We start from the raw sequence: 12,163 nt of genomic DNA on the forward strand, positions 1-12,163 counted from the left end.
GACCCTAGCAAAACTAAAGTCAATGGGAATCAGGGGAAAAACTCTCCGCTGGTTGGAGTCATATCTAGCACAAAGGAAGATGGTTGTGATTGTTGGAGGTCAATCATCTCAGCTCCAGGATATCACTTCAGGAGTTCCTCAGGGTAGTGTCCTAGGCCCAACCATCTTCAACTCCTTCATCAATGACATCCCTTCAATCATAAGGTCAGAAGTGGGGATGTTTGCTGATGATTGCACAATGTTCAGCACCATTCGTGACTCCTCACATACTGAAGCAGTCCGTGCAGAAATGCAGCAAGTCCTGGACAATATCCAGGCTTGGGCTGATAAGTGACAAGTAACATTTGCACCACACAAGTGCCAGGCAATGACCATCTCCAACAAAAGAGAATCTAACTATCTCCCTTCGAAATTCAAAGGCACTACGATCGTTTAATCCCCCACTATCAACATCCTGGGGGGTTACCATTGACCAGAATCTGAGCTGGAGTAGCCATATTTAAAACTGTGGCTACAAGAGCAGATTAGAGGCTAGGAATCCTGTGGTGAGTAACTTGCCTCCTGACTACCAAAGCCTGTCCATCATCTACAAGGCACAAGTCAGGAGTGTGATGGAATACTCTCCACTTGCTCGACACCATCTAGGACAAAGCAGCCCACTTAATTGGCACCCCATTTACCACCTTCAACTTTCACTCCCTCAACCATTGACGCACAGTGGCAGCAGTGTGCACCATCTACAAGATGCACTGCAGCAATGCACCAAGGCTCCTTCGACAGCACCTTCCAAACCAGTGACCTCTACCACCTAAAAGGACAAGGGCAGCTGATACATGGGAACACCACCACCTGCAAGTTCCCCTCCAAGCCACACACCATCTTGACTTGGAACTATATCACTGTTGCTTCACTGTCGCTGGGTCAAAATCCTGGAACTCCCTTCCTAACAGCACTGTGAGTGTACCCACCCCACATGGACTGCAGCAGTTCAAGGCGGCAGCTCACCACCATCTTCTCAAGGGCAATTAGGGATGGGCAATAAATGCTGGCCTAGCCAGTGATGTCCACATCCCATGAATGAATTAAATAAAAAAACCTGTTTTGGAGCCATTTTTAGTTAGGCCTGGATTAACTGTCAGAGATTCTTTAACAACATGCTAATCATTATAGCTAATGAAGCTCGCTGGTACTGAAAAATAACTAATCCAAGTGTGGGCTCTCCTTCCCTCAGATTTTAATTGTTGGATATTTTTAAAATGTGAAATTTAAATGTCAGCCTAGATTTTTGCGCTCAGGTCTCTGGAGTGAGATTTAAACCCAAAGCCTTCTGAGAGGATTTACAGGACAACACAAACTAAACAGAATAAATTTATAACAATATATTTTGATCAAAAATAGTTTTTTTGTTACAAATGGGGAGGTGGTGGCATAGTGGTGATGTCAATAGACTGGTAATCCAGAGCCCAGGCTAATGCTCTGGGGACACAGGTTTGAAACCCACCACAGCAGATGGCGAAATTTGAATTCATTTAATAAAAAAAATCTGGAATGAAAAAAGTTAGTCTAATGGTAACCATGAAACCACTGTCAATTGTTGTAAAAAAAAATCATCTGGTTCACTAATGTCCTTCAGGGAAGGAAATCTGCCATCTTTATGTGGCCTGGCCTGCATGTGACTCCAGACCCACAGCAATGTGGTTGACTCTTAAAATGCCCTCTGAAATGGCCTAGCAAGCCACTCAGTTGAAGGGCAATTAAGGACGAGCAATAAATGCTGGCCTGGCCAGTGAAGCCCACATTCCACAAAATTTTTTTTTTTTTAAAAAAGGCAATGTTTATAAAGTACTTGATAAATGATAACTACTTGATAAATATTATTTCTTTCTCATCACTTACCTGGTCCCAAAAACTGACAACCTCGGGCCCTGACTGCAGCCCACAAATTGGCCGAGAGCTGCTGGGGATTCTGATGCTGCAGAATAAGCTCAGTAACTGTCCTTTCTCCCAGTGATCTTGCTGCCCGCATTGCCCGAACACGACCTTCCTCCTCTACCAACTGACAATTAACCAAGGTAACCAGTTTTCGCTGCATTGGTCGACTCAGTGCACTCTGATTTAAACTTGCAACACCTGAACAAAAAACATCAAAATTACTAAATCAGTTAGAAAATATAGAAGCTCATATTATTCATGCATATCCTTTGGGAACTGAATTTCCTTTGTAACTTTACATACAATATTTTATAGATCAAAAAAATCCCCAATACCAATACTTAAGGAATTTGCGATATCAAGTCTTCAACAGTTCAATAAATGAGCTTAGTTGTGTGAAAATTGTGGCAATTAGTTACCATTGTGGAAAAAGTTGCCACAGCTGCAGTGCTTAATTTTTGACAAAGACACGGGGTTGGATTTTACAGCGAAGGGTGCTCGCCGCTGACCAAGAAGCAAGTCTCGCTGAGAGATCTAGCAATCTCTAGTGAGAACTTCGTCCCTTAGCGCCATGCAGTGGTACTGCAACTGCTTGCATTGTTCTTTGCCGGGCATTCCCAGTGTTGAGCAGCAATGATGTCATCAGGCCGTCCAAGCAGCGAATCACATTAAAAGGATTTTCACAGACCACCCCACACCCCAAAACTGGAAACTAAAATAAAATCACTTTTATAATTAGTATTTTTTTTTTTTACTTAGAGCAAATTAAAGATTGGAACATGCACGAGGTCAAGACAGAAGCTAAAATATTCTGAAAAAATAATTTAAAAAATTTAGCTTCGAAAATTTGCCATTTAATCTTTTAACAACACTCCATGATTATAAAATGATATTTTCAAATATTGGTCAAATTTTATTAATCACATTGCTGTTAAAAATCCAGCTGCACCTGACTGAACAAGGTGCATCTTTTTAAAGGCGTTTCATACAGCGACGTGGGGGTGGGAAATTTTAAATTCTCTTCTATTCTGGAAAGCCAGTTGGTGAAGGATATTACTGGAACCAATCATTACTCAGTCTCATTTATTTACAGAGTGAAACATTACAAGCAAACACTTCTTAACTCAACTTCCCCACAGTTTCATCAAGTGTCTCTTTATATGTTCTCAAGTGAAACCCCAATTAATGCCCTTCACTTGCATATAATTAAACATAATTGATATACAATTAAAACTGCAGTGCAGCCTGTCTTGGAACCCCGAGTGACGGACTGCAACTTCAGGATTTCCTGGCTAATCTGCGCTTGCCTGACAACCTGAAGTTGCGGTCAGTTTCAGAGGGGCAAGGACGTCGAATACCAACAGCTCACTGTCCACCCCAGCCCACCCCCCCGCAAAGTCCAGCACAAGGATTTCCACTGAAATCAGCTTTAAAAATGTGCATAAACTAGTATCTTTGTAGCTTTAAAAAAAAAGTAAAGTGGCATAATTAATCATCTGTTCTGCTACAAGAAGCACATTTCAAATTGTTCATCGAGAATTATTTGTTCAAGTTAATCATTTTATGACTGCTTTCGCAAAACATTAAATGAATATTAGACTTGGGAATCTGTAACAGAACAAACATTCCACTCACCCCAACCACTGAGCAAGATTTTATCCCCTTATCTATCCCACCCACTTCTAAGCAAGATCTTGTCATCTCCCTCCATTGGCTATATCTTTCTTCCCTCCATGGCTTGCTGTTCTATGGCTCAATCCTCCTATTCACACTGATCTGGATTTCCCTTCCTAACACTCTTTCTTCCCTTCTTTCCTGTAGTCTCTTCCCTCTGCACCTCTACCTCTTTCTTCCTCACTGCCTTTTACCTCCTCTCCATCCCTCCTTCTATCCTGAGCTCCCACACACACACCTTCCCATCTCTAATTGCCTCTTCCTCCCTACTTACCCCCTCCATACTCTCCCACATTGGCTCCAATATGCCTCACCCTTTATAATTGCTCGACTTGAAAATGTTTAAATTGGTCTTCATTTCCCTTTCCAATGCCCCGGAAGATCGGCAAGTTAATATATTAAAACTGATGAGTGGCTCACAACTTTCTGTTCTAAAGTGCATTGAAAACTTGTGTGTCAAGTTCAGTGTATGGTCTGTAGTGGCACTGTGATAGGGACCCGTAATTGAATGTTCTGCCCTTGAGCTAACATTGTGTGTCAGGCTGTCTTTATGCAGATCAAATCTATCAATGTATTTGTTTGAGCAGAAAAGGGAACTGAAAGATCAAAAAATTAAAGTGTATGAATGTAACAAAAAAAAGAGGGATAAAATTCTTTAAAACAGTAACCGTTTGTAGAAATTGGTTTACAGTAAGAAACATAAAGCAAAATAGTTCAAATCAGCTGAGAAGAATTTAGGCATGTAAAACAATAAAAAGAAACTTTATAAATCAAAAGCAATTAAAAAAACAAGGCATTACACCGTAGATGTAAATTATGGCTGTGCCGCATGTACACCCCATGACCCTGAATTTTGGTTCCAAGGTCCCATTGGGTATCTGTGATGAACATAATCTTTAAAGTCATGACAAACTGCAGCACAATACACCATGATCAGAACATATTTAAAGTTCACTGTAATGCTGGGAGACTGTGGCTTTTCCAGCAGATAACATTTTCCTGTCTCTGCCTCTCTCCCATCCCTCCCCCAATTGATACAATCACCACCGTTTTCAGGCTCAGACAGGATTTTCTAGGCTCAACAGAGAATCAGTTTGCTAAACAGCCCCCATTATCTTCCTCTTTCCCCTCCCCCACTTGTCCCACATTTACTCCACTCAATTACTCTCTTCCTCTCCTAATTTCCATTATCCATCCCCGGTCCAATTACTTGCTCTGCCCTTTAACTCTACTTAGCATCAATACTGCCCTTGGCCTTGACTCCATGTGAAATAACACAAGTGAATAGCTAGTAATTCAATAAATATACAGGAATAAAGAAGCTGTTGGAAAATGATAGTCTGGCTTACGAGTCTGCCCTGGCTGATCAGAACTGGTTAAGTTAACCAAACATCGTAAAGTACTAATTTTAACACAAATCTTTTTGCACAAAATGAAACTTTGCAAACTTTTTAAAAAACTCTTTAAACTTAGTTGTTTTCTAATCTGGGAGTCAGGCATTGTAATTACACATCTACAAATGGATTTTGTGCTCATACAGATGAATTCCTCAAGTGCGTTTGCCAGCCATGTAAGGTTACAAAATACAAGTTGAGAAAGGGGCGGCACAGTGGCGCAGTGGTTAGCACCGCAGCCTCACAGCTCCAGAGACCCAGGTTCGATTCTGGGTACTGCCTGTGCGGAGTTTGCAAGTTCTCCCTGTGACCACGTGGGTTTTCGCCGGGTGTTCCGGTTTCCTCCCACAGCCAAAGACTTGCAGGTGATAGGTAAATTGGCCGTTGTAAATTGCCCCTAATGTAGATAGGCGGTAGGGAATATGGGATTACTGTAGGATTAGTATAAATGGGTGGTTGTTGGTCGGCACAGACTCGGTGGGCCGAAGGGCCTGTTTCAGTGCTGTATCTCTAAATAAAAAATAAATTAAATTAAAAAAGGAAATATTAGTTTTTACAATTGCTATTGCAAATTTTATAATGTGCTACATACCCTTTCCTCCACTAAGAGGTTTCAAGTAGAGTGCCAGCTCCTCCACACACTTCTTTGCAACCTCATAATGCTTATTTTCAGTCAAGTTACTCAGGTTCACAGTCTGCTGGTCTGGGACCTGGGTACAGTCAACACATTTACAAAATTGGCAAACCTCAAAAGAACTGAACATTTCAACGCTGCAAGATGCAGGAAGTCATTTTTAGCAATGCACATCAAACTGAATATTGGAAATTATCCTACACACCGAAGGTCAACAAGAACAACGACAAAGAAAACTGTGTGAATGCAGATTCAAGACCAAATATTTGGATGGCAGAATAATACACATGCATATTATTGCAAGACTACAATGAGTTTGGCATGTATGCAATAGGGCTGAGATGGATACTGTCAGAAAGTGAATGAATGGATATCAACTGGGAAAAGGCCATGGAGAAGACTACAGTTGGACACCCTAATTGAAGAATGCGAATAGGACAATAGCTCAAACTAGCAGAACAGAGACTGAAATGTGAGTTCTTGTATCAAGGGCTCGTCTGATTATTGTAATCTATTTGACTGGCGATTCAAAAAGCAATACAACATAACACTAGTGCCGTTATGGCAGGACAAATATCTGGGTAGACGAACCAAATTTACAAATCTCTGACATATTAGATAAAATAATTTCATATTTTAGTAGCTAAATGATAATTTATATGACTTGCTTTAATTAGAGTCAGAGTCATTCTTGCTAAATTCTTTAGCCTTTGCTGGACAAGAGAAATAAGTAAACTTCTGACCAGGAGATCTTATGGAGAATTATCTGCAAATTAAGTGAAAAAAAATCTGGTGGTTAAACTCAACTTTTTTCACAACAATCTTGGAGAAGCTGGGATGTTAGGTGCCCAACTTATGAATAATAGTGATAGTGAAGAAAGTTATAATTTCAGCAGGTTATAATTTTATTTAGTTGCCCATTGATCCATCTTTTGACACAAATATCATTTGTCACTTGTGAAGCAGTATGTTTTTTTTGGTTATACAACATCACAGCATCTGGAACAGAATGACTAATCTATATTAACATAACTACAAATAAAAAAGGAGCCTTGAACAAAGTGGTTATTTCATACTGATGTTGTCATTTCACATTCCTCTTGTAACAGACTGCCTAGAAAATCCTATCATTAAACTTTCAACACTGGCATGAGTTTTCAAAGTAGTGCCATTAGTTTGACCTTTACACATGTACAGGATAATTCCATATCAGTTACACCATAAACAGTTATACCCATACATGATGCATCCTGAATAGTAACATTATTCCTGTTCACCAATGTCTTTGAGGTGAATTAGTAATTAGATCACAAGGATTTAACACGCCTACATTTGTTGATGGTTGATTTAATCAGACCAGCAATTCAAATATAGACAGCACATGCTGGTAGATTTTTAAAAAAGCACATTTTGGAATTTAAGCATCACATTTAGTTACTACAAACATCGGCTCCAAAGATGCAATTATAGCAGAATGAAACTTTAGCACCTGATACAGTTTAAGTAAAATTTACCTGTGCACCGACTAACTGTAGAAGTGCAAAATTCACAGGAAGAACATCGATGTCTGTGTTGATGGCAGTCTGATCAAAGGGACACGCCTTGCGGTGTAGTTTGTTCAGGCAGGTTTTACAGACTGTATGCCCACAGCCCAAACTTATGGGTTTGTGCACGTTCTCGTCAAATTCATTGTAGCAGATGGGACAGGATAGGAATTCTGTCCACTGCGACGCTTGCACAGGCATTCTAAAAGTTGGTCTGGGTTCTGTTTCAGTGCTGATGGTTGACTAGCATAACGCTATTTATTGTCAGAAACTTAGACAGCTGGAAGGGAAAAAAAAAACAAGCATTTATTTAACTTTTACAAAACTGTAGCTTATATTTAAAACAATGGGAAAACTCTCCACTCTTTTCCTTCTCTACCCACCCCGCCACTGCAAAGGTTTAGTCTTTAGCATAACACAAGGGTTACAATTTGAGAGTATAAAGGGGGAAAGACATCTACCAGAATGCACACATCTCATGTACAATATGCTCCTGCTGGCAATACTGGGTCATGACTCAGTCAGAATCACAGAATTGTTACAGTGCAGAAGGAGGCCATTCGGCACATCATGTCTGAACCGGCTCTCTGAATGAGCAATTCACTTAGTGCCATTCCCCTGTCTTCTCCCAGTAACCCTGCACATTCTTCCATTTCAGATAACATCTAATTCTCTTTTGAATGCAGTCTTCTTTCGAGAACGCAAAGCTCTCTTTAATGAGCATTTGTTTAATTGCAATTCAGGGTTGCTAATGTTTGGCCCACTTTTATTTCCCATTAGCAAATCAGAGATAAAGTGAATGTCATTAAAAATTGAGGTTGAGAGGTTGCCCATCCCTCTGCACTCTGCAGGTGTTGAAAACAATGAGCTACAAACATTCAGCTTCTGGGTTGAAAAATTATATTTGGTCTACAGTGGGGTAAACGAATGACGAGATGGATGGAATCCTCAAGAAAATAGAGCCATCACAGAAGAGAACAGCCACATGTTATTGTATGTACTCAATATATTTCAAAGACATACAAACAACCAACTCCATATCAAAGCCCATTCTCCCAAACATCAAAGAAACATGAGGTCAGGCAGCCATGTCACTATATCAAGATTGCAACAGCACCATAGGAATTCCTGGCACTGAGGTCAGACCTCTATGTTTACTCCAGGAACATAATAGCTGTACCTTTGCATTCTGCAATGAAAATGTGCTGTAAACTCCAAAAGAAAATCTTTGCACACTATTGGCTAGAACTTTGCTCCTTGTATCCAGAAAATGAAATGCAGAGTTAACTTGCTGAACCATGCATTCAGTTATGGGAAATTGCTTGCTTTCGCAGAACAACTCTCCAGGTCATGTGCTCTTAGCAACTATCCGAGTCAAATCCATCAGACATCTGTCTTGGTGCAGGTGTCTTTGGTTTCACCAAGTTATACTATCCAAGATGTAAACATTCTAGTTGCAAAAATTTACAGACCACTTGTTCTAGACTGTTTCAATTTCATATTGGAAACATGTTTAGTAGGTTCTACACTATGTAAAATAAAATTTTTAAAAAAGATTGGCAAGGCTAAATCTCAAGGACTCCCCACAAATATATGTAGCTGTCCCACACTAAATAACTGTTCACATTTAGTAGCTCAACATCAGACAAGGAAAAAAAAATAAGACTGGATATTAAAAAGTAACTCATGTTATTGCTTCAAGTACTGTACCATTGTGCCCCAAAACATTGGCATCAAAAATATCTTCTGAGACACGAGATTTTCACTTTTCAGGATTTATGAATTTGCCAACATTCTTCCATTATGCAGCAAACTTCAAGCACAGAATCTCTTTCATAAAGCACCACCGGTTAGTCCACAAGTGTTTCTGAATGCCATCTGATAATCACACTTTGCATAATTAAATCAAACAAAGGCTACATACCTCCACCCCACAAAACTATATTCAGTGACAGTATCAAATGCTCTCAATTCAAACTAGTACAAGTGAAATAAATAGAGCTTCCTATGCATCATCCTGACCACTCAACAGTGTCCTTCAAAAGCACTGAATACATGTTGCCCCTGCCAAAACTAATCTATGCCCCTGACCTACCAGAGAAGCTTCTGTACCATCTGTCTCGGGTGAATTCAAAGATTCCGGTGATGAAAAGACAATTTGCTAAACCATTAACACATTAAATTCTGGCCGTTTAACTTCCAATGGAATTGAAGGAGATTGTGATTATGGCTATTGGTATTCAATTAGTTTCAATGGATTGCAAAAGCAATCAGTTCTTAAGCAGGAGTTCCTCCCAAGGTCTGAAGTACAAGTCCACTTAGAGCATTGGTATAGGGAAGAGTAACAATAGGAAATAGTAATGGTACTGATATAGCATCACTCCATAGTGCCACTTTAGCCAGCATGGACTCAATGGGCCGAATGGCCTCCTTCTGTGCCATAAATGACTGACTCATAATTGAATTCTTTTAAGTATAGTCATTGTTGTAATGGTGGATAACACAGCAAACAACTGGCACACAAAGGCCCCACAAACAACAATGAAATAAATGATCAGATAATCTGCTTTAGCGATGGTGGCAAAGACACTGGAAAAACTTTTGAACAGCAGCTCTTTTACAATCATGTAAAAAAGCCAGGCAGGACCTCACTTCAACACCTCATCTCAGGAAGTGCATTTCTCCCTAGGTACTGCATTGAAGTGTAGAACTAGAATGTGATTACCTGGCAGGGGGGAGACCATGATCAGTAGCCTTTGATCCTGTTCCAGGTAGGTTTTGAGTAAAATGGATGTAACCAATTCTACAACTTCAGGTCAGGGAGTGCATAACACCGTTCAGGTGGTGGTGAAGGATAATGAAGAAGGTGCGCCGGTTGACCGTACCTTCTTCATTAAGAAAATCCTTATTGATTGCTGTGAATTCCAAGCTGCAAACATCTTCTGCCTACAGGACTTTCCCAGCAGTGGATATTTCAACGTGACGTTCAAGAATGTGATGGGATGCATCAAGTTCCTGAAGGTGTTCAAGGAGAGGGGAAACCAGGCGCCGCTGTCGATCCTCACAGTGGAGCCACTCTTCACTCTGCCGTCGCACTGCGACCGGGTGGTGACAATTCACCTCTACGACCCCCATGTTCCTGTCGTGGATGTACTCACCTTCCTCACCAGGTACGTCGAGGCAGCTGGCAGCAGTATTGATGTCAAGGACCCATTGGGATTTGGACTAGCAAGCGGCAGGTCAAGGTGACCCTGAAGGTCGATGCCAATGGAGCCATTATCCATCCCCCCCGCCGGCTTCGCTATCGGGGGAAGTAGAGGCTTCTTGGTCTATGCAGGGCAGCCCAGTGCTTGTCGTACCTGTGGCAAATTTGGTCATATGGCGGCCAAATGCAGCACAGTCGTCTTCAAGAACTGAAAGAAGGAAGGCCATCAGACCAAGGACTGTAAACAGAGCAAGTGCTGCAACCTGTGCGGTGGGGCAGGCCACCTCTACAAAATCTGTCCCAAATGCTGCCTCAGTTATGCACAGGCGACAAGGTCCAAGGAAAGGCCGGGAGAAGAAACGGACAACGCATCTGGTGCTGGGAGGGAGACAAGCAGTACACCCCGCAGCGAGGAAGGTCTGAGAAGGAAGAGAAGAAAGGGGAGGCAGCTGCACCCAGCGACCCAACACCTGCCCCATGCCCAGGAACTGCTCCTCTGCAGATAGAATCAATGGAGGAGGAGGCAGCAGATGGACAAACTGGTCAGTGGCAAGTGGTAAAAAGGAAAACCAAAAAGAAGAAGCCTCCAAAAAAGGAACAGGTCACTACCCAAACCAGAGGCAAGAGGAGGCGACCGTCTGAGACAAACTACAGCAGCTCCTCCTCATTGGACGAGGAAAGGCCGGAAAGACGGCACCTGCAAAAGAAGCAGCAGAACTCAAAGGAACTGGAAGAGCAAGGCCTCCACCTCCAGGGCACTGGAAGCTGTGACGGACCCAGCGCGCCCCAACCCCAAAGCGCCGAAACGAGCAAGATGCCCAGCACACCCCAGCTCCGGGAGACTGTGAGCAACGAAGCGTCTGGCGCACTCCAGCTCTGGGAAGCCAGGAGCAGTGATGTCTTCGAGGAGGGGCAGAGGGGAAAGACACCAACAGCAGAGGACAGCCCAAACCTTGCTGCCTACAAGACCTCCGCCCCCCGCCCCGATGTCACCCCAGCAGAACACCCCCCCCCCATGAGTAACCAGGAGGGGTTTCTGAGCCCAACGAATGTGAAACAGCTTGGTTACACAATGGGTATGCAGGAACATACCCAAGGACTGGGACTAGCAAGGACACCTGGTGTGGTAAGCAACACCCAACTTTAAAATGGTATAAAGATTGCTTCGATTAACGTGCGTAGCATTAAATCCACCATGTGATGTGTTTCGACCTTGGACCCCCTCGCCAAGGTCAAAGCCGACCTGCTGTATCTGCAGGAGTGTGGAATCTCGCATCTCAGCACTTACAGGCAATGGTCGCGATGGTGGTCCCACGGGCCATCAATCTTGTCCAGGGGAAATGATTCCCGTTCCTCTGGCCTGAGTATTCTACTGCGGGGAGGCAACATCACCATCTCCAAGTTAAGGAGGTGGTGGGCGGTCGCCTCCTCATAGGGGATGTAATGTGCAACAATGCTCCGCTCTGGTTAATCAACGTGTATGCCTCAGTTCAATGCAGCAAGCGACTGACCGTCCGCCAGCAGCTCCCACTGCTGTTCGTGACATCCAGATCAGTCATTCTTGGCAGTGACTTCAACTACATCATTGATGCAGTTGGACAATCTGGCAGTGATGACAGCAAACTGGATGTTACGTCCAGATTCCTAATGGAAACAGTAAAAGAGGCCAAGCTCCACGACACCTTCAGCAAACCTGCAGACGGAGCGCAGCGTAGATACACCTGGTCATGACCAGATGGGTCTTCCCATTCCAGGATTGATTTCCTGTTTGCGTCCCATG

At 42.5% G+C, this 12,163-nt stretch overlaps 1 protein-coding gene across 12 annotated transcripts in view; it reads right to left on the reverse strand.

Annotated features, from left to right (window-relative positions):
- The window catches only part of rc3h2 (ring finger and CCCH-type domains 2), a 90,649-nt gene that overhangs the window by 52,948 nt on the left and 25,538 nt on the right, over positions 1–12,163 (reverse strand). For all 12 annotated transcript variants that reach the window (XR_010969001.1, XR_010969002.1, XR_010969000.1 and 9 more), the window contains 3 exons: positions 7,149–7,458; positions 5,593–5,710; positions 1,897–2,130 (listed from right to left, as the gene is read on the reverse strand). Coding sequence is in view for 7 of the 12 variants with exons in the window: in XM_068012552.1 (XP_067868653.1) it covers positions 1,897–2,130; positions 5,593–5,710; positions 7,149–7,379 (583 nt within the window). In the remaining 5 variants the exon portion in view is untranslated. The remainder of the gene's footprint in view (positions 1–1,896; positions 2,131–5,592; positions 5,711–7,148; positions 7,459–12,163) is intronic.

This window comes from Heterodontus francisci, chromosome 32, assembly GCF_036365525.1.
Source record: "Heterodontus francisci isolate sHetFra1 chromosome 32, sHetFra1.hap1, whole genome shotgun sequence".
NCBI lineage: Eukaryota > Metazoa > Chordata > Chondrichthyes > Heterodontiformes > Heterodontidae > Heterodontus > Heterodontus francisci.